The sequence below is a fragment of the Neocloeon triangulifer genome, unplaced genomic scaffold (assembly GCF_031216515.1).
Source record: "Neocloeon triangulifer isolate White Clay Creek 2 clone unplaced genomic scaffold, ASM3121651v1 ptg000022l, whole genome shotgun sequence".
NCBI classification, from domain to species: domain Eukaryota; kingdom Metazoa; phylum Arthropoda; class Insecta; order Ephemeroptera; family Baetidae; genus Neocloeon; species Neocloeon triangulifer.
Window position 1 is genome coordinate 1333849 of NW_026775562.1, and position 23553 is coordinate 1357401.

The 23553-nt window shown below is 33.0% G+C and overlaps 1 protein-coding gene and 1 long non-coding RNA gene across 2 annotated transcripts; one reads left to right on the forward strand and one right to left on the reverse strand.

The window, feature by feature from the left end:
* The first annotated feature begins 3236 nt into the window (after nucleotides 1-3236).
* Nucleotides 3237-6326, forward strand: LOC132204707 (uncharacterized). Its single transcript, XR_009442546.1, has 5 exons — nucleotides 3237-3274; nucleotides 3435-3600; nucleotides 3933-3976; nucleotides 4223-4323; nucleotides 6221-6326. It is a non-coding gene; the product is annotated as an uncharacterized LOC132204707 (long non-coding RNA).
* A 6340-nt stretch (nucleotides 6327-12666) lies between these two features.
* Nucleotides 12667-16709, reverse strand: LOC132204339 (transmembrane protease serine 11C-like). The gene is made up of 13 exons (XM_059632802.1): nucleotides 16599-16709; nucleotides 16380-16478; nucleotides 15606-15666; nucleotides 15330-15497; nucleotides 15142-15275; nucleotides 14750-14923; nucleotides 14438-14558; nucleotides 14125-14313; nucleotides 13924-14070; nucleotides 13669-13784; nucleotides 13424-13594; nucleotides 13233-13377; nucleotides 12667-13167 (listed from the first exon to the last, which is right to left on the reverse strand). The coding sequence occupies exons 2-13, from the start codon at nucleotides 16461-16463 to the stop codon at nucleotides 12968-12970; spliced, it is 1710 nt and encodes a 569-aa protein (XP_059488785.1). The 5' UTR covers nucleotides 16464-16478; nucleotides 16599-16709; the 3' UTR covers nucleotides 12667-12967.
* Between the last annotated feature and the right edge of the window lie 6844 nt (nucleotides 16710-23553).

The window sequence follows — 23553 nt, forward strand, 5'->3', positions numbered from 1 at the left end:
CCTTCAGTGTTGTTCAGTTGAAGATTTTTGTAGGGAGCAAGAAATAATAGAAAAACATTCATAATTTATTAAAACATTTTGTCAAGATCTATTCTAAGGGAAAGAAAACTATGCAACAAAGTAATTGTTAAAATTCTTAAGAATAAACTGATAAGGTCGATTTTGATAATATCATTTTTTTTCTCAAGTAGGAATTAATAAATTAATGCAAATAATGTGGAGATATTAACTAAGATGTAAATGCAAAAAATTTTAATATATCTATCACTTTTGTTCAAAGATTGCGCAAATTTTCATTTATTTGTTTGAAATGATTGATTAAGGAATATGAATTTTTTTCCTGAGGAGATGATCATGGAAGTGAAGAACTCGGGCCTATATTTTCCTTGTTTTAAAAAATTGTTTTTTTGAAAAACGGCTCTACCAATTTCGATCACGGATCCCGGTCTGCAACCCTATTTCATGAGCCAGAAAGATAAAAAGTAATCACCAAGAACATGGATTTTTTTTTAAATAAAAATTGATTTTTTTTATTTTTCTTTCTCATGAAATAGGGTCGCAGACCGTGACAAAAACTGTTAGAGAGTCGTTTTTTTTTTTAATAAAAAACAATTTTTATAAACGAGGATAAAGCCCGAGTTCTTCACTTCTATAAATTTTTTACATTTTCATTTTCATCTTATTATTTACGGAGATTTCAATGCTAGGAATGCCAAATTCCAAGTCTCTTGAGCTTTTAACGAGCAACATCATCTCAAATTGGAGCCAATTCAGAGCTTCTTCAACCACTAATCTGTCTACTTAGTCCACGGTCACGAATAGCGATTTTCAGCATAACTGGCAGTCGCGGCTACAATGCATTAGGAGAGGATCGGGGAGTGTGAAATCTCAGTCAATAATTTTCATACAACTCTTTGTACTTCTTGCGGTGATTGACGGCACCGAGAGTTGCACACTGGCATGTGCAGAGAGTGATAAAGGAGGTCTCTCTGCAGTCGGTGCTGCCGTTGGTTGGTGTTATTGATTAATGCTGCCGTGTCCGAGAGAGAAGTTTTGTGCGCCGAGCGATAAATATCAATAGCCAGTCACAATGTCGGGGCATTAAAAAAGTTGCCTACTCATGATTTGGGCATTATATTATACATAAGAGGCCGAGAGCGCGTGTTTATGCAATAAGTAATCTCTCTGCTCGAAATATACGTGGACGAGCACCCGACGACGCACAAAAAGCGGCGATTAAGAGCAAAGCTGTAAGACTCACCTTGAGAAAATGATTGGAAAATAATTCATCTTCTCGAAACGGACGCTGCAGCTTTTTAATTACGCCCCACCTCGCTTCCTCGCCGCACGCCGGCCGCGATTTTGAAATAATTTCGCTTCCTTTTGGATTGAGATCGAGACTAAGCATTATTGTTTGGAAAGAAACAGAATGGGCCTTGGATTGCTGATAAATTTGCTACCGATTGTGAGAGCGACCATTGTTTCTCTCTCATCGCGCCTCACTTTGTTCTTCATCTATTGTGTGCAACATGCCGAAATTAAATTCTAAAAATAAATTCTTTGTTAAAAAATGGGTTTGCGATGAGGTACAATGAAGTAGGGAATGAATAGTTCTTGTTTTTTTGTTTACAGTTGGAATTGTGAAATAATTGATTTTTTAAACAAAAGTGAATCATATAATTATTCTATTTAGTTCAAAACTAAATTCTAAATAATTTAATATTTTATATATTATTAAAAAAAAATAGTTCTATAAAGTCTCGCTTTTCACAAATTATAAAGAGATGATTTAAAAGTAATTTTACTCCTTCATTGGTTTAAATCTTTTTCTTCTATGAGCATTGCTGAAAATAATCTATTAAAAATAGTGTTTCTCGTCCATTTTGAACAAATTAATTTGGTAAAAATATTAGAACAAAAATAAAATAAAATATAACATGTACATTAAAACCTGTCATGTTTTTATGACAACCACGATAAAAGTTAAAATCGTTCCAGCATGCCCATATTTCAGCGACTCTGCAAAAAATCTGCAAACTATATAATTTTCATTTCCCCGTGCAACTTTTTCTCAAGTATAATAATTAATAATTGAGCACATAAATTAATTACGACCTGCCTCTCTGAAAGTTTATAAAAATGTATAATGGTCGATTTAATTTCTCAATAACTAAATTACAGCATTCGCCGCGTCGCCGCGCGCTCTGGAATCAATTCAAGCTGAGGACATTTTATGCAAATTACAGGGTACGAACACGCCGCGCCGAATGTACTAATTGTAAGTGCTGAGCTTGCTGGAGAATCCGTCGAGGGAATAATTACGTAAGAATAACTTGTCTAATCCTGACTAATGTGTGAGCGTATATAGGGAGCTGTTATGTTCCTTTGGTTATAAATGAGAGAATCTAAAACCTGTAGTCTAAATTTATTCAGTCAAAACTCTTTGATTCAAATGGAACTATAAAAAAAGGGTAAACAAATTAAAAACTCAAAATTTCATTTTAAAATAAAGTTTTGAAAGTTTTTAAAAAAGATTTTAACATCATCCTCAATGCAGGAATTAATTTTATGTGAAAAAAATTCAATTATTTTAAATAATTCAGCAAATGGATTTAAAAAATTAGCTATAAAAATAATAATTAATAATAATAAAATCGTTAAAGCCTCGCCACTTTTTAACTTTGTTGGAATAATTTAAATCTTCCATCACTTTTCGACTTTCAAGAGTTCATAAATTTAATAAATTAAGAAGATCAAACTTTTCATTTTTTCCCTTAATAATCGCTAAAATATATACCAAAAATTTTTAAATATGCCCAATAAAAAGTAAAAATCAGTGGTAATTTTATATCAAGATAGTGAAAACAAATAAAATCTGGGATATTTCCAGAAATTTTCAAAAGCTCTCAAAATTTTTTTCTTTTTAAATCTTCATTCGGCCTTGGTTGAACCAAAAGACATTTTACTCGCAATCTGGCGATGTCAATTAGACTTTTTCTGTGTTATCGAGAATCGTTTAACCTGTTCCATTTTCCTCTCGGTCAGCAGATCAGGCTGCTGCTGGAACGGGTCTCTCTGTCTGCACACGTCCGCGTGCATATGCACACAAGTCAATTTATTGCGGGTTAATTTCAGATGCTCTCCGCTGAGTGCAATTAAAAGCAGGCCGATAGATAAGGGACTGGAATCGTAAATGCACCTCCACTCGTCGTGGGCATAATTATATTGAGCCGTCCCCGCATGGAAGCACAACTCTGTACGGCAACTGGCCGAGGTAATGCATTCGTAATACGGTGTAATTGGCTAATTGCTGATAAGGATGTATATCTAATTAGAAAAACAGGTCTAATAGCCCAACCCGCGAGTGCTCGCATAAGTTACACAAGTGGCGAGTTTTTAATGGTGATAATGATACGCCTTCCTTTTGCTTTCAGCTCTGGCACTTTTCATGTATTATTTATATTTATGCATGAAGGATTGTGTGCGGACAAATAATAAAAAGGAGGACGTGCCCACGTTACGAACAGGCGAATGGTATTGTGTTCCTAATTGTTACTAAGCTGCATAAGAAGCTCAGCCAGTTATTAAAAGAAGAGAGGCGTAAGAATGAATATTATGTCCCAATTTAATTTATAAATAATATTCTTTAATATTACAAATAAAAATATTAAAAAATAATACTGTTTATATTATGGTTTTTGATTATTTTTTGGAATTTTAAACAACTCAAAACCATTTAGAAAATCATTTTAAACTAGAAAAATAATGAACTATTTTTTTTATATACAGATGATATGTCTACTTTTTATTATGAAAATTGTTATCTAAAAACCGCAAATGTTGATACTTTTTATTTTTGAATGCGATGTAAGTTTATAAAAAGATGAAATTGTAATATAATACAATACGCACCTCTATTTTTTTTCTTTTAGCAATCAGGTGGATAGACTTCAGGAGGCTCACGTTTATTTTGAAGGTAATTTTTCAACTTCTGTTAAAGCTTAAAAGAACATAAAGATTATCACGTTAAATAAAATATAAATTTATTAATGTTTCGATCAAATTTAATCTGATTTTGAATTGAATTTATTCATTTGAAAAAATGAAACAAAATCTATAAAAAATAATAAAGAAATTAGTTAAGAATTAAATAAAGAAAAGCATCCATGATTTATTGAAATAAAAACTACAATTTTTAAATTTAAATTAATTTTGAAATAAGATTCAAGGAAAGCCGAGAGTCTTCTTCTGATGGCACACCTTAAAAATGTGGAAATCACTTTCAAACTCTCTCAGTACACGTGTTATGTTCAATTGCACAAGGTAAGTGAGAATCAGAACTTGTTATTTAAATTATAGTCTCTAATATTAATTACTCGACCACTTAAGATCATCCTTTTTCGGGGATGCGCAGCAAAAATTTCAAGGAAGAAAAAAATAAAACATCCTAAGCACGTTGCCTAATAAAACTGGATCCATTTGAATCCTAATGAGAGTCAGCTGCCAATTTATTTCGCTAAAATATCATAAAATTAGAACCTTTTTTAGAGAAACCGGACAGCTAATTATGTGAACAAAATATATATTAAAAACAACCTTGTCCAAATTTATTAAATTAGATGTGATTAGCATTTTAACATCGGTGACCTTTGGACCCTGCGCACGATATACAAATTTCGACATCAAGAGATTATTCGGCGTGACCATTTTCGAAAACAATGAAAATCCAAACGTCAGAATCAATTAATAAATCAACGTGCGCCTCTCCCGCGTTGTTTCGAAAGATTTTCCGCGTTCAAAGATCACATGCCCGAGGAATTCGGAGGCTCTTGGCACCGACATTTGTGATCTTGAACGCACACTCGCGCGGATTGAGCAACAACAATATAATATATAATGCAGCTGGGCCTCGCCTTCTCTCATTTCCGCATAGATTATTATTTACAATTATTACGCCTCTCCTCTTTTAAAAATAATCCATATTGTGGAGAGCGGAAAAAAATTGAAGGTTCGTTAAAAAGCAATTTGGACGCGTGATGGTCAACAAAAAATTAATGTGCCGATATATATCGATTGAGACGTCTTATAAATATAAAATGGGCTCATTTTGTATGCACATAAATAAATCTTAATCATCTCGGGTGATCGGAAAAGGTTTTTGTGCACGCAGAAAAAAAATTGGATGAGTGGCGTTTATGAAATAATTCAAGGCGTGGAGCAAAATAATAATTATTATTGAACCGCGAATATTATACATTTTGCCATTAACATACTTAAACTTTCTTGTCGCCAAAGAGTCACATTAGTCGATTTATCCTCATTTATTCAAGGTGGTAATTACGGCCAACATTGTAATAAATTGCGATTCGGGCTGCGTGGATAATTGAATTACATGGGACGCGTCGCAATGCCGTGCGCGAAATTAATCAACTCATTTTCGTTTTGGCAGACAAGACAGCGAGAGCGGGCGAGCCGAAAAAATATATTAATCGCTTGAGGTGCTGCTCTGATGAATTTGAATTTGGAGACTGGAAGACTTTTATACGCATGAAATGGGGACCGCCTCCAGTATATCGGCGGCCCTAAAAAGTTGAACTAAAGCGAGAGCTGAATTAATAATATTTTAATCTTTAAACAAATTGCCAAAATTTATTTAAAAAATTAATTAATTAATACTATTTTTCATTTTAGTTTCATAAGCATGATAATATTGATAATAAAAATAAATAGTTTCACTTGAGCACTATTGATAACTGACAATAAAAATTCCAGAAAATGTGCCATATTCTTAATATTTATATATTTTTTTAAAATTCATTTTATAATTATGATTATATTTTATATCATTTAAATCAATTTTATTTTAATGTATGTAATTATTTTATTCAAGTTGTTTTTAAATTAACTAATACTGCATCGCTCATTCGAGAAGGTCCTGCAAGAACGCAGTCATTATTTCTCTAATTTTGCATGCATATTGAAAACATTTTGCTGTTGGGCGCCATTTAAATTCAATTGCCGAAACAAAAGGACTTGATAATAAATCCGTGTGGCGAGTTTGTAGTGATAACAAATAGCGTTCGCGTTTTCTCTTCTTCTTTATATCGGCGCGTTAATTTATCATATTTCATACGCACGCCAAGCCGACTTTGTTTATTTGCGTGTAATAAATAATAATAGACTCAACATTCTGACTGGCAATCATTAATTATGTTTGCAGCGGCGTTCGAGAAGACGAGCCCGGCAGCGGCGCAGAATATCGGCGCAAGATAATTGATGGAATTGATGGAAATCCTCGTTGGTTTCGTGAAAACAAAATTACGGTGTTTCGGATGGAAATATGAGCTTTTCAGTCGTTTTCATTCAGATATTGGTCGTTATATTCCTATGTATGTGCGGCTGAAGGCGATTTAATAATATTATGGACCTTCTTTTTTGTACAGGCGATGAAAAGATTGGATTTTATCATGCAAGGATTTCGTTCGGCAGGAAGTGGAGGGAAATAATAATAAAACGCTTGTCGATCGACTTTGAACAAAGATATGCACTTAAAGATTTCGTTGGGCCATGGAATTATTGAGAACATGTGACACGCGAGTCTAAAAACGAACAGCGAGCAATAATTATGAGAGAGTTTGCCAAAGGTTAATGGTTGTCTCGAAAACTGAGAACAAGTTTTTTATCCCCCCCACAATGAACTAGATAATTATATTTTGAGCGGGTTTTTGCTTGATTGGGCTGTAAAATTTAACCCACTCAAAAAGAGTCAAAATCTAAATAAAATGGTCTTGAAAATCCAATAATTTATTCATGGATTTTTCTTTATGTATTTAATTTCAAGAATTAAAGTAGTTTATAAAGGACAATTCAGTTTTCCTGGATATTAAGTTGTGTTTGATTATGCTTTGTGTGTGAAAAAAAATTAGACTTCGAACTCGGAACTTTTTATTGCCTTTTATTTTACATTGTTGCTCTCTATCTGCTTCATGAAATCAAAGAGTTTGAAAGCAATTTTTTTTTGGTTTGTCAATTTTTGGCATTCAATTAGATTGTCAACTCCTTATTAAATCAAGTATTTACAACAACGCCTGTTTTTTTCCCAACTATAAGAATACAATTGGAAAATTCAACCACCAAATTGTTGACTTTGGAATCACCAGTAATTTCAATAAAATAATTACTTTAAAATTATCATGTGGAAAATCAGTTTAATTTAATAATTTAAAAATAATTCATCTTTGTGTTGTAAACAAAATCAAATTTTTTGGTGATTTTTAATCAGTTTCTTTAAATTAGAGATAATTTCTTGTTAAGAAATTTGATTTTATTAAAAAATAAATACTACCCGGACTAGTTCTTCTGATTTTTCCAGTCTTAATGCTTATAAAAAAATTGCAAAGATATAAGACACAGTTTGAATGCAATTTAATCAAATTAATGAATAGCTTGCAAAAATCTTGATTTTGCTTGCACTGTTTTAGCTTTTATTGAACTTCTGAGAATTAGTTTGAGACAAGATTATAAAATTTTGAAATGATATAGTTTTTCTTTTTATCTGTCCATTCAGCAGTTTTATCTTTTGATTAAGTGAATGCTTTCTTTTTAAGTTGTGCGTGACAAAGGAAGGCAACTACTTCTGTTTACGTTTCCATATAAAGGCGAACGCAAGCAAATCTTTTTATTCGTCATCTTGTTTTGTATGCTAATTCAAAACTTTTCTCCCGCGGTCGTTAACTCCCGAAATAAACCATCCATCTTGATAAAAAGTCCAATAAACGTCAGCTGGAACTAATTGAATTGTTCGTTATATTTTCCACCGCACATATTCGAATAAAAACGAGCACCTCCAACGCAACCGCATTCCACAACTTATTAATCAAAGCGCAAGCGGCAGACGCTGTGCTGCAGCAACACAATATAAAATTACTGTAAAAATGCCAGAGCAGGATTCCGAGTAAAAGCTTTTGGTTTCACCTTGGCGCTTTGCATATATGTTGAGAGGATGAAAGGGAGCCCGACTCGCACTCGAAAAAAGTCGAAAAGCACTTTACGGAGAAGCCATATATTATATATAAATAAAATAATAATATTCTCTCTCCAGAGCAGGAGAGATTGTTTCGTTGCTGCACATTGTTGTTTGTTGTATATTGAAACAAATAAATGCAGCGTGAGCAATAAGAGTAATCGTCAGGTCAACACAAAACGATGATGAAAAACGTGTTACTTCTCTCAACTAATGCCGTTTGTACAAAAGCTCTGCTCTTTCTCTCCAACGAGCGAGCAAGCAAGCAAGCGTATCTTGGCAATAAATTACGAGAGATGGTGTGTATTGCAGCAGAAAGAGTTCATATACACACCGACCTGATAAGAATCATGATTAGCCGAGTGCATTTGAGGCGCATATAATAATAATAAAGCGTTTTGCATCGCCACAGCGCGGAGCTGATTGGAATCTCAATCAGCCCGAATTTGAATTACAAAGTGCATTCGACGGTACGACGAGAGACGCCAACGCAAAAAGTGGTTCTCCAATTCTTCTCCGTCGATCGCTCTTCGTTTTGCATCGCAAGGAGTTTTAGCTCCACTCTTTCTCTCTCTCTGACAATGAGAGTCGCCCTTATTAATCTGAAATTTCATTTGTCAGAAAACGCAGGTTTTATATATTAATTGATCAGAAAATTTAAATTAATTAAAAATTGTATGTCGAAAATTGATGGAATTCATTTTTCTGAATTTTTAATTTCACATAAAATGTTTTCAACAAAATTGAATGCAAACAATGTGATGTAATCATTTGGGCAAAGAAGAGACATGAATAACTTTTTATTTAACAAAATATGAAGACTGGTGAAAAAAGTAATTTTTTTTGCATTTATTGTGCTTTTTTAAACTTTAAAAAAATCTTTTTGAATAAAAGGAGATAAAATGATTGTAATATTCTTTTGAAGAGGAAAAATTAAATTTTACTTTTGGCTTTTGAATAAATTAAAAAGAAAAATTGATATTCGTCTGAATAAATGAAATCATTTGCTTCAATTAAGTTTAATGAAATTTGTTTGAAGCACTGCAAACTGATAACAAATAGAATAAAATACTGTAAAAAATTCTACATAATTCTTACAAGAATCCAAAAAATTAATTAAAAGTATCAAAAAATAGTAAAATCTAGTGCTCTTTTTTTCATAATAAAAAACTGTAAATTATTGCGGACCATATTTTGGCAAATCACTTGCATTTTCAAAAAAAATTATTCCTGAAAATTTATCTTTTTCTGATCAATAAGGGATACCCCTTTGTAAGATCATTTAATATGCAGAGAGCGTGTATTTTTCATATGGGCAGATCAAACAAAATTAACCTTCAATCATCATCCACGCAGAGGTAATCGATGCAGATCATTATCGAGTTTAATTCCATTAATGATTAAATCCATCTCTCCCGCATCCTGATTTGTATCTCGTGATGAAATAACAAACGAGTCTCTCGGCGGAAAGGAAAATCGATTTACAGACTTTGTCTCGAATGTCTCGAATCAATCAAAGAAAAACAATCTCTTCGGCGTGCTATAAAACGATTTGCTAATTAAACGAACTTCTGAAGCCTTTCAAGCCCGATCAATTGAGCTAATTGCAATTTGAAGCCATTGCTTGAGGGATTAAAAACTATTTCTTTTGTTTTTATTTCCGGCTTTTAAAAAATTTAGCCCTGGGAAAAAATGGCGGCAATAGATATTATCAAATTACGGCTAATTGCACCGGTATTATGTTAATCTACGACCTTTCACAAATGCAATTAAGGGCCAAATTACTAGAAAATCATCTCACGACTTATCCCCGAGTCAATTGTAAAATAGAATTATCCTTGCGAATCGAAATCGTCAACACACAAAAGCTCCTTAGTTTGTTTACATCAATTTTGTAGTCGCGGACTGCATTAGAGGCAATAAAAGTTTATGCGGGGCCAAATTTTGCAATAATTATGCTTCCACAAGCGGCGCCCTTTGCAGAGGTGTTAACTGTAAATTTAATTATGAACTGAAAAAAGCGAGAGCAAAGTTTTTCTGCGAACGGAAATGAGAGCAAAAAATGTTTGAAATATTGCCTTGAACGGATTAGTGTAATTAACTGGAAAATGTATCGTAAAAGTTTTTGGGTATAATTGAGTTGTCTTTATAAAAAATCGTAAAAATAAAAGAGAGTTGTGCATGAGCCTTGCCTTCCGCTTAAAATTTAAAGACAGCAAAAAGTTGCTTAATTAAATACTTTTACCTTTTTCACACTTCATTAATATATTAAATTTTATGATTTTTTAAATTTAAAATTACTGAGCTATTTTTTATTCAGGAAATTCTTTTTTAATTCAACAACTTTTAGACAAATTTTTGAAATAGTCCAACAATTTTCATTTTTCTCATAAAAACCTATAATTAAATAAAAAAATTTTAACAATTTTGGTTCTTAAGAGGCTCTTTGATCATTTTTAAATAATGTTTTTACTAAATAGAATTAATATAATTAAAGTTTTTCCTTCTAACAAATTCATAGAACAAAATTATTATTTCGGCCATTCATTTCTGAGAAAGTAATTAGCGACGCAGTTCAAAACTATTTACTTTTGGAGGACACAAGAGGTCGTGGCTCATTTTTCTTAATTCTTTATAGCATTTTATTACCCGAGCGTAAAGCATTATTTTTTTTTAGCTCTTTCCTTTTTTCAACGCACGCAAACATGCAGGGGAGAGAAAACGGCAAAGGTCATCCTTCTTGTTGACAACAGGTAAATATTACATTAGTGAAAAATAAAACGTGTTAAAAGTCAACACGCGACCGTGCGCGCTGCCCCATCATCGTCGTGATGATGATGAGCCGCGCGCCATAATCGTCCATTCATTACATCAACCGCGTGTCAGGGGTCTCGTGTCGGCTGTTTACATTAATATTACTTTATCATAAATGCAAACTGAATTACTAACAAAAAGGCCGTGACGTTCGGATCGTGCACTTTTTCATTACCCGCGAGAGCTGAAAAGCACGGCAGATGCGCACGGATCGGCCAAACTCACTTTTGTTCTTGCGCTCTTTCATGAGCACACATGTGTTCGGCGCCCACCCTTTGTTTGCCATTAATTAATTAATTGAATCCCGCTTTCACTCACGACGTTGCGGTTTTCGGCCTCTCTGCCGTGCTTTTAATTAAAATTCATTATCAGCAAAGTACTAAGTACAGAGCAAGAATGAAAAATGATTGAAAAAAAAATAGTTGTTCCACTTTAGACAAGATTGGTGTGTTTATTAAAACTGCCAGGGCGATTCAAATTACAAGGCTAACAATAAGAAAATTTTAATTAAATAATTGAATGTGAATTTCGGAGTTGCCCATATTTACAATTTTTTCAACAATTATTTGACTTTTTTAATTGCTTATATAATTTGATTAGTTCATTAATTTAAGGCATGATTAGAGTCATACGAATAAAATGGTCTCGTCAGTTTTTTACCCATAAATGATGGAATTTGAAAATTTCAAAATAATATTGAGGGACTTAATATAATAATGCTTGTAAGTAACGTGAGAAATTAATCCTTTTTTTCTGAATTTAAAAGTCTTTTTTAAGAAAAGCTGATACAAATTTATATTTCTTTGGAAATACTTTCTAGCAATTGTTTTTTTGCATTACTTAGAGTTTTTCCCTAATTAGTTTCAAATCGTTGAACCAATAAGTCGCTTTTTCCACTAAAGCCATTTTTTATCCTGAATTATGTTCAAAATTTTAAATTTAGCTTTTTTTAATTAATTTACAATTAAATGCTCCACTGATTTTTCATCAATTCTCAAAATTTGCATAAAAACATATATTTTAATTCTATTCATTAACTTAATCCTTTAACCGTCCATCAGTTTGCAAGAGGATTTAACAAAAAAAATTATCAATCATTTTCGAGACAAGCTACTTAATTATGATCAACTAGGTCACGCTTTTTGAAGAGCCCTCACGTCACATTTATAATGACGGATCCGTGGCGAAGATTGCAGCTTCTTTCGTTTGTTTATTGGTTTTATTATTTTCCCGTTCCATTCTTCGCGCAGCAGCAAGTTGAGTAATTTAACTAATCTCTTTATATTCATCCTCGGCTATTTCTCGCGCAGTCATTTATACGCTTATGGAGGAGAGCGGATATCACACGCGCGGGTCGTGCATTGTTTGCGGCTCACGGCGCGATAAAATCGTTACGCAGCGACTCTCCGCTGCTTTTCGATTTACAATCCGCGCGTTTTCAATTTGGTGCTCGGCACGAATATGTGTAACGCTTGTTAAACGTCGGTGTGCGCGCATCACAATGGAGATCGACAGCCGCACAATGCGCGGCCGCGATCTTAATGGAAAATCTGGCAGCAACGTTGAGTCACTCTCGGGGGAGTGCGAAAATTTTTGATTGGCTTCTGATCAAGAATTAAAAGTCGGTCAAATGTCTACAATTCTGATGGTAGATACAGAGACAATTGAACATAAAAAAATTAAATAAATAAAAATAATATTAAAATAAATTAAAATTTAAAAAAGCTCTTATTAATTTAAAAAATTGTGATTCCGTGATTTTTTTTTCAATTAAGTCAAGTGAGTTAAAAAATTTTAAAGATATCTGAATATTTTTCCAAATATATGAACATAAACTAATAAATTTTATTAAACTGCTTTCAAATTTTTTCCACGAAATTTACCCTTTATCAAAAATTATTTAAAAAATTGAACTTTCATATTTAGGATTAAAATGTTTCTCGATTTTACATCACATTTGACCAATAGTCTAGAAAACTTCATCCGACTTATAAGGATGCAGAGGACAAATAACTTCAAATAAAATTGCAAAAATTATATAAGAATTTTTTAACGCAAGAATGCAAAAGATATTTGTTAAAATATGTAGTTTGAGCTAAATTGTATTGAAATTTTGTTCAATTGGTATTATTAACGCTTGTTATCAACAATCCATTTTAAAAAGTTGGTGACGTCCGTGAACAGGGCGAAGTGTTGCGGGTTGCATGTCTTCACTTCTTCCTCTTCTCCTCCTACATCAACTGGAACAGATTTTGTTCCTCGCAAAAAGAATCTATTATCCTTCTCTATGACGAATCCGCTTCCGTTCTCTCCAATGCAAGCACCAGTTTCTAATAATCAAAATTATTATTAAATTATTTCTTGGTTTGATCTTCTAGCAAATATTAAAACTGACTGTTGTGCGGAAATCCAGCGCAGAAGTTTTCTCGCGGATGCAAATACTTGGAAAAGAAGGGCCTGTTACTTTCATAGCATTGTTGATAATAAATCGGTTGGATTTGCACCTCCTGTAGACTATCATTCCGAACCCAGCCGACAACCTAAGCAAGAATTTTTATTTGAAATTTCTAAAAAAAAAATTCCCACCGTGCCCGTTGTGTCCACTATTTTGCTAAGGTCGTACTCGTCATTCCACAGACAAATTGGCACCACTTGTTCAATTAATTGAGCCTTGTTTTGCAAGATGATGAGGGCAATGTCGCTTTTTAGGTCACTTTTGTTAAAATTAAATTCCGGATGCACAATTATGGATGAAACCTGATGGGATCCGCATTAAAAATAAAAAATATGAAAAAAAATGGCCTGTTATAAAATTTTTGTAACATTTTTACCATAATGTTCTGCTGAGAGTCCTCATGATTTTTAGACGAGCTATGCAACCCAAGCGTAATTTTCAAGTTGCTCGCTTCCATTTCAGTTCCACGCTGATCATAAAGACAGTTTGCCGCTAGGAAAATAATTTTAAAAAAGTTTATTTTATCTTTAATTTGTCATGAATCTTAACAATTCAACTGTTTAATCTCTGCTATTATTTTCCTTGTAAAATCTGCATTAATTTATTTTTATTTTGGTACAAAAAAGCAGACCTGTGACGAGAGTCTTTTCAGAAATCAAAGTTGCTCCACAAAAACCTTCATGAATGGGGTCAATTCTTGAAATAATAGCGTGCCAAGGATTTGAGTTTTCCCCAGACTTCTGTCCGCATCCGGGAAAACTTTGTCTTTGGCCAAAATCTTGAAATCCAAGCATTTGTAAAATTTTTCCTTTAAAGAAATTTAGACACAAACCTATTTTTCTTTTCAGGTCTGGAATTTTGGGCATCGCGGCCAAGTCTGCAGAGGCGGAGACTATTTGATTTGTGAAGGGCAGCAAATCGACCCAGGGCTCGGTGGAAGCTCCGGATAAAAAGGGATTGAATGCGCGAAGATAGAATCGATCTAGTCTCTCAATGTACAAAAATATTTTTTCATCGACCCCTGAAATGAAATGAACCGATCATTACAAAGATCGATTGAGGAATATCAAACAAAGCGCAAAATGGAAACAAATTAAAATATTAATTATGTAAGTTTTTCACAGCTTTTTAAAACTTTTTCTCACATGATCTTGATGTGCAGATTGAATTGCTGTACGCGTCGCAGTACTGTTTTTGAATCTCGCTTCCAGGACCAGAATAAAAACACCTTTGCTCGGGGAGGAAATCCACCTTTTTTAGCTTGTACTAGAGAGAAATTATTTGATTTTTAAAACCTAAACCATTTAATTTCTCATATACTTTTGAAAAAATAGAAAAGTTGGAAAAGTTAAATATCAAATTTTCACATCAAAATTTTACACTATGATTACGAAGGTGCAATGCAAATTAACTTTTTAAATTTTGTCAAAAGAAAAGAGCAATGTTAAATTGCGTACATTCCAAATATCTTGCGAATAGAAATTTTGGCTTGTATCGTCCTGATTGCCTCGATTCCACAAGCAAATCGGCTGCAAACTTGGTTTAAATTCAACTCTTTCAATTCGTATAACAAGAAGCGATTTGGAATAAAATTCTCCGTGCTTCAATTCCACCTCCTTCACGTCTAGCATCTGAAACCATCGTCTGTTAAATAAAACACTACTTCTTTTTGAATAAAAAAATTGTATATTTTCATAATTTTTAGAAAATTTTGAAAAAATTCGGACACATTATTTTCGGACACTTTATTTTTCCTGATTCGGACACAATTATTTCGGACATATTATGGGCCCCCATTTTTAGCTTCTATAATCATTCTATTTCATAATTAGAGGTCAAATTAATTCACCTTTAGATTTGTCAATCCTCGTTTGATAAAGCAACTATTTCCGTCTGATCTTTCTCGACATTCTCCGCCGTAAATCTTGACTTGTTCCTTTCGCTCAATGGCTTTGAAATGACCTGCGTCCCACGTGCTTCCATCTAAAGTCCAAACTTTAAATATGAACTTATTAAATTTTATAAATAAACTCTTACCGCTGATAATTGTTTGATCGGACACGAGGGCACCGTAAAGTTTGCGCAATCTTTCGTCGATGACGGCGACGAGGAAAACGTCCCACGGAGGGTTCGACCCTGCTTTTGTTTGCTCCCATCGGCCGCAGTTATTGAAACTTAGATTGTCATTGCCGGCATAGCTGAAAACTTCATTCAAAATCCAACAATAATTATATTTGATAAGCATTTTTGTAAAATTAATTATTATTTGGAGTAAATAATTCACATGCCTCAAAAGAAATTTAATTTTCATACCTGGTGTTTCAAAAATGGACGTTCTCTTTTCGTAGTTCCAGCAATATTTCATCTTGATTTTCTGTGCAATTTATAATAAAACTAAATATTTCAAGACACTTTATAATTCATTTTAATTTTTTTGCTCAGCAAAATAGAACTAACGATTAATAAAAACTTTTATTTGTAAAAAGAAATTAATAATATCATGACATCAGTTCTTAAAATTCTCAAACTTTTAGCAGAATTAATAATTCACATTTTAATCTGGAAAAGTGATCCAATTCTTTCTTTTTTTTTTGCGCCGGATGGGCTCTTTTTTATTTCGGAAGTTTAAGCAAAATTTTTGCTAGTGGTGATGCCTTTTTGTCCAACAATCTCTTTTTCTTAAGTAATTATTTTTAAAAATTGAATGTAAACAGTGTATTTGTAACAATATGGACAAAAAAAATCAGCTATAATATTATTCTTTTGTTAAATACCAATATTTTACTATAAATTTTAATGAGGAATAATAGATAGTATTAATATTACATAATTTAGTTCTTATAACTTAGTGCGTTCGGTCAACAATATATAAGTACATATTCAAAAATACTGAGCGTGTACCAATTTAAAAATTCAAGGTTCTAATAATTAGGTCAATCACGCCATTTTCACTTAAAATATGTCCAAAGACCATCTGAGAACTATGCGGGGTCATATTAAGAACCCTGCGATTGTACAAAAAAAAAAAAAAAATATTATAAACAAGCTTCAATGGATGTATTTAGATTAAATTAAATGAGCTCCCACCACAAACTTTTCCACCCTCATCTGCTGGGCAGAAGAACGATAGCTGCAGATCGCCAGAATAAAAATCCAATATGCAGAATCCATTATAAAGTTTTATTCCTGCGGAAAAAAATATTTCGACTTTAGATTTTTCAATCAAGTTTAAAAAATTATAATATGCTTTTCTTTTGAAAATTTAGGTGAGGATATTTCATGTGAAACAAAAAAGAATTGACTTACTTGAAATGAAGATCTGCTGCGTGTCGAAGATAAGAGAGAAATGTGTATTCTTTGGTCGTTTAGCATCAGAAGCGAATTGATAAACTTTGACCTGCTTTGACCAAAAACAAGACCACGGACAAAATTTGTTGACAACCGAGTTGCTTGTTTGTCATCTTTCCATAGAGATCAATAGTTAAATATTCTTGTATTCGAAGTTAAGGGCCTAAAAAATAAATATTTGCAGCAGATTGCGGAACATAAACTGAAAGCATATTAGAGAAAATTAAGTTTTCAGTGTATTTTTAAACACTAATTTTTTTAAATGATAATTTGTCTGTGTTTATTTAATTTATTTTTCGCTATTTTAATATACATATATTTATTGAAAAAATTCCAATGGATTCGGTTTAGAATTGAAAAATCAGCAAAAAATGTCCTTGCGCTTAAATTCAATATTTTAGTTTGTTTCAAAATTTGACCTTAACGCACTGCCCTCTTGCTACAGGAGAATCGGCGGTAGCGATCAAATTAGAAGTTCGGCCGCATGTGTCACTCACATGAACCGAAAAATGAGCGCGAAATTAAATTTCAATCTGCGAGGCGCGCCTGCATTTAATATATGAAATATAATGGCAAAATAGTTGCGGAATTTTCAGGTGATTTGAATGCAAGGTCGACACGCTGTCAAGAGTTAATGTCTCGCGTCTCTCCCATAAAATTTAATTTTTTTTTTCTAAATTGAGCCATTATTGTGAAGTTACGACTGAAATTCAAAATCGAAAACGGCCGGCGAGAGTAGATTTATAATTCGTTTAATTTGCTCCCATGTCCTGCTGAGTTATTAAGTAAAAGCGTGAGGGGACGGATAAATGGCTCACTCAAGAGTATGCCTGAAGAAGTAAATATGAATTATCAGACATGAATATATTAAGCGGCGGGCAGGCTCTTGAGAAAAATACCATTTTTCATAATTTCCGCTAATTGATACGCCTGCTTAGTGTTTCCAGCTCTTTTGAAATTAAGTTGTTAAAAGCTTGGAGAGAAAAATTCAAAGTAAGGCACCGTCCAAAATTGTCCAAATTTAGATGTTTTAATTTAATTAATTTGACTCTATTTCTAAATGCTAATCATTTTCAACTAGACTTTTTCTGCACAATCAACAAGAATATTATATCCCAATTTAGCAATTATTTCTCCGAATTAAAATTAATGGCCACTTTTCTCCATTTAAAAAATAAAATAAAAAAAACATGATTTTTTGGAGATAGGATGTCTGCTGTTTCTCCAACAAATTTGTACTTTCCTCAACTCTATGTCTAAATATCTTATTTTTTTATACGATCAGTCCACTTCCTCCTCACAAAATAGCAGCAATTTTCTAGTAATCGCATATCCTTGAGAGAGTAATGATGCTGCGGACTAAAAAATAAAATCTGCAGGTAATCGCTCAAACGCAGCATTCGCTGAAAGAGGCGAAATTTGTTGATCGTATCGCGGAAAGTTGGAGCAATAATTTCAGGTAATTAATCATATAATCCACCGCACTAACTTTTCCGCAACCGAAAAACGTGCAGTGCGTTTGTATAATTTCACAAGACAGGGAGTGTAAAAGTCCAATGAGCGGAGCGGCCGCTGCAAGATTTATGCGCGGTTATCAAAATTAATGCCGACGCCTTTCGTTAAGCACATTAGAGAGCCTTTGCAGGGCTGCCATTTTTAATGTATTTCAAGCACGAAAATATGATCAATATTTATCTGCTGTCAGGCGCGAACGCGAGTAAGGTCGTTTGATTATTATTAATTCATTTGAGAAGTCCGCTTGCTTGAAATCACCCACACAGACTCCCGCGGTGTGCGATTATACAATTTTATCAGAGAGAGGAAATAAGCCCGGGTGTTTTCTTTCGGATTCGGGCCACAATGCCCTCCGGCCTTTTTTATTTTCAGCCGCGGTCCTGCCTGCCCACGGAACCGATTGCACGAGATTATTCGCAGCAGCGTCCCTTTTGATCAGCCGAATATTTCCCTATCTGGCCGATTTCATCGCGCTGCGGCCACCGCTTGACAATCGTTGACCGGTGTGTTATTGTGATAATGTGCACGTGCAAAAGGTTGTTATTATTATCTTGCTCGTTCTCGCGTTGCATGCTTCTGAAAAGTCTCTGAGGCTTGTTCGTAAATACGGTTTGCTCCGTTTTGTGAGAAAATCAAAAAATGAGGGTCAAATTTTAATTTTCTTCAAACGTTGAAGATCCCAGGAATTTTACTTTAAAATTTAGTAAAGTTTGTTCGATTTGATTGAATGAAATTTAAAAAAAAATTTAATTTGAAAAAATAATACATATATTTAGAAATGGAATAAAGAGCAAACTCCTTAATTAAAGCTTAATTTTTTGAAACAAAATATTCTCTTAAGGCATTATTCAAAATAATTTAATTCCTAATTTTTTAGGAATGAGGAATTCTGCATTTGATATTTAACATTACATCAATTTACACTCACTCCTAATTAAAAAAGAGTAATTTTTACTAAAATAAATTATTTTTGCGTCTTTTATAGTCTGACAGTGACCAAATCTGATGAAACCGTTAATCATTTTTTTAAAATCATTTATAATTTTAATGCAAGAAGAAACCAATGACTTTATTCACTTTTTTAATGTTTTCAACGATTTTCTCTTTGAAATTGAGAGCAAATTTATTATTTTTATAGAATATTGCTTAATAAATGTTGCAAAGAAATCTGCTTTCAATTTAAATATCTTCCAAGGACAATTGGCTATAATTTTAAACTATTAAAATAAAGTTTAAAATAGGTTTTTTGCAACTAAATTATCTCTTATTGAAAAAAATATATAAAATTTCAATAAAAATTTAACTTGTGTGTAAAATAAAATTCCTGTTTTCCGACTAAATTTGAATAGCCCTAAAATCTTTTCGCTTCAACCTTTCTTGATTGTTCCTTTATCAACCTACGCCGATCTGTATAACGATTTGCGTGCGGTCGAGGTTGATCAGGTTGATGAAATTTCAATCATTCACAGTTTAATGCGGCCAAACTTTGCACACATCAACCTCCTTTTAGCTTTTGTGACATGCGTGTTAAAAAAAAAATTAGCAAATAACAATGTTGGTTTGCCTCTTTTCAGAACATTTTCTAACAACATTCATGCCTGCTGGGTGTACTTTGCAAAATAAAGATTTCATCTCACGCGTGTACGCAATTTGCCGGACAAGCCGAGTTTAGTCCGACCCTGATTAAAAGCACATTAGCATTTAGGAAAAAATTCAGGCTCTTGAAAAAATATATAATTTTTTTTTATACAAAGTGATGGCTTTTTTTTAGAAAAAAGGCCTCAGATACAATGTGGATTATAATAAAATTTATTTTTTAATATTTCGCCGGCCTAATGTTCACGTCAAGGTACATTGCATGTCTCTCTCGTCGAGACAAAGTCCGGCGGAGAATTTAGTATTCAGAGCGCACACATTCTGCTGTCATGTTCGCTCTCCAGGGTCGCACAATATATTTCAAGCAAAAATGTAGCAATTTCTCGCAAGTGATATTTTTTTGCCTCGTCCCTAGTTTGCTCAAAAGCTTTTAAGCTTTCGGAACGGCCGATTGTCACCATTATTCTCGTCAGCGCAAACACATAACGTCATAATGGCCGTGCTTTTTCTCGAACATCAATTTGTTTTTATGCCGCAACAAAAACAAGAGAGACGTGCCCTTTCCTGATTAAAATGCGTGAAAGGGACAACGAGAGCAGCTTTCTTTATCAGTGGGAGTAAAGCTGGGATTTGCATTTTTTTTCTTTCTCTCCACACGTGCCAACAAATCGTCAGCAGTTGATGAAAGAAAATATTATCTGTTGCATGTACGCTAACTTTCAATACTCCAATAGGATAATTAGTTGGATTTAGGACACCAAACAAATTTTACCGCGGAGATAAGAATCGATACTTTTACAGGCTCTTAAAAAGCGGTGCTAAAAATGCTGGTCAGCTTATTTTTGCAATAATTGCTACCTTTTGCTTATACCCGCACCTTTTAAGTGTGTGCTAACGCCGTTTTCCTTAAATGGCGTGGGAACGATCGATTTTTGTGCAAACTTTGCTTGAAAATGTAAAAACGATAAAAAAAATATATGTTTCACTCTCAATGCCATTTGGACATTTTCACTCTGATTTCCTTTTAATTTTAACTATTCTTTGAAGATAATTATCGGGCGAATCACAAATAAGAAATTCATAGTTAAAATGGTGTTAAATTACTTAAGTAAATCTTAAGTAGATCTATAAAAATCCCTATTTTGAGTTAAAAAATTTAATTAATTCTTGTTTCCACTTGATGTAAAAAGAATATCTTGAAATCCAAGCCTCACAACGAAGGTTCCATCATTAATAAAAGTTCAAAGTAAATGATATGAGATTACCAAAAATTTATATAATTAAGGCCAAAAATTTCAAAAGTTGTAGCAGATCAAACACAAACACGTTTTGTTTTAAATGGGTGAAAAATCATGTGCAAAGCTAATCGTGCGAGTTGAAAAACTAGAAAATACACAGTTAAAATATAGAATTGCAGTTCAATCTTTCGAAGTCGGTAGAATCTTCAAGTTATAAATTATGTCATTATTTTTATATGTCTCATTTTAATATTTATAATTTGAAGTTAGTTACTCTTGAGTAAGCATAAAAAAATCTTCTATTGTTTATTGCACTTGATCGCTAGTATAAATCGGTGAAAAGCTCAAAATAAAGTCGGTTTTTGTTGGTAGTAATATAAATAATTTCAAATTTTTTTAAATAAATAATATAAATTTATAATAATTCTGTCAATTTCAAACTTTTTATTAAATAAAGTTGTATAAATGTTGAATTTAATGAAGAATTTTTTCTCATGATCGTTTCATTTGTAACAATTAATTAGACTAATTTTTTTTCTACTTGTGGCTTCCTTGTTAACGAATTGTTCAGAAACCACAAATAGCATTCCTTTGTTATTCGAGCCATAAAAAACTGGTGCGTTAAATTCCTTATTCGTATTCTGCCATAACAATGAGCTACACATAATTCATTATCCTCCTAATTTACGGCCGAGCGAATTATCCGCGCACGCCAAGGTTATTTTCGCGCACACATTATATATTTTTTTTCTTTTTTGCCCAAGATCCGTTTTGTTATACTCTTTGTCCTCGCAGCGCAAACTCGGCGGCTTATATACGTACAAAAACATACATATTTAAGCTGTTCGCACTTTGCCAAGGTACACAGCACGAAGGGCTCATAATCCTCCGGTTCCCACTTTGCCATATCTCTTTTGCGACCCACGCAAGTTGTGTGCCGTAGTTGGCATGTCAGAGGTGTATTATGCGGCGGCGGTCTTGGGGACCCAGTATTGGTTGGAAAAATGAGAGACGTCAGAAGTTTAGACCTAAAATAATTAATTGGAAGATCAGCTCAATTATTTTGGCTCTTGAAAATTAAAAAAAAAACACAGCCTAAATTACAAATAAGGAAAACTGTCAAATTGTTATTTTTTATTTTTTTTTTAATTACTTTTCCATACAGCTTAATTTTGACTCTTCTGAATTTAAAAATTGCATGATATAAACAATCAAATTTCTTCAATTGAAGGGTGGATTTACAAGAAAAATTGCAAAACAATCACAATTTTGGTGAAAAATGAAATAATTTTCGGACCACAAGATTCAGGCCGGAGTTATATTTAAATTTTTCTTAGAATTGCTTATTTTATTACTTAAAATATTATAGAAACTTTTCCGAAGAATATGATTTTTTCGCAAATAAATTTATGACCAACAATGGCGACTCTGATGCTCGCAGATGACGTGCTGCTCTCTTCTCTCTCTCCGTGTTTGTGCAGGGCACATATTATCCATATTATACTTACATACGTGTGTAATAATAACACACCAACCACGTCGGTCCGTCCGACGGCCGGTCGATGGCAAATGCATTAACTTAATGAATTGCTAGCTGTTCATTCCCCGGCCCGCTCACCTCTACTTTACACGCGTTCTACCTCCGAGTCGAAGACGACGACTCATCCTGCTGCTGGCTGCGATCGAACGGCCGATTGTGACTTTACCGCACAAGAGCACGGAAAATGCCAACTTTTGCGTTAGAAATCGGGGCAGTGATAAAATTTCAAGAGCAAATTAAATTTAAATTAAATTCTTTCAAAATTGTGATTTTTTCTTAAATTAATTTGAATAAATGCACCTAAAATAAACTATTTTAAAGAAATAAATAATTTCGTCGGCTTCGCGGACAAATGGCCATTCTGGGGTGGCGCCCCTACCGTCTATTGCATGGAACTAAATGGGATCAAGTGGAGGGGATAGTGGCCATTTGGCCGCGTAGCCGACGATTTGACTATTCTTGAATTTATATTTCTTCATAATAAGATTAATTAAAAATAAAAACATTAAACTCATCCTTGATTGAAGTTTTAGACTGTTAAATAAAACTGTAAAAATAGGTTTCTTCTTGCGACCCTAAAGATATAAACTTTAAAATTATTATTGTAAAGAAACAATGCCTGTAAATTTCATTTTATTTTATAAATTATTCCATTAATATTTGTTTTAATTATTAATATTTAGCCAATTTTTTTACCTTTCCCAACTTCGCCTCTGAGGCATAAAGTTAATTCTTTTTAAGATATATTTTAATTCATTTCAAACAACAAATTTGTTATTATATACTGAAAAAATAAAAAATAGCCAGCATGAATGAATTTGATATTTTTTCCATATAAACTAGGAAATTTGACATTTAATTCTCATAAATTTTTAATTTTTGCGATTTAGTAAATACTTTTTCTTTTCTGTTGTCTCACTTCCCCAAAAGCTCAAAATCCCCTAAAAATCGTGTGGTCGCTTCGGCGTGTGTGTGTTTGTTATCATTTCGGCGCATCGCAGGAGCTATTACACTTTAATTCCAT

Bases quoted from the DNA above. Each gene is read 5' to 3' on its own strand.
- LOC132204339 (XM_059632802.1), bottom strand. From the start codon at position 16,463: ATGGATTCTGCATATTGGATTTTTATTCTGGCGATCTGCAGCTATCGT. The intron at 15,498-15,605 runs GTATGAAAATTA...TTTTGAATGAAG, and splicing joins GTCCATTTTTGAAACACCAG to TTTTCAGCTATGCCGGCAAT. The intron at 14,314-14,437 runs GTGAGAAAAAGT...ATTTCATTTCAG, and splicing joins AATCTGCACATCAAGATCAT to GGGTCGATGAAAAAATATTT.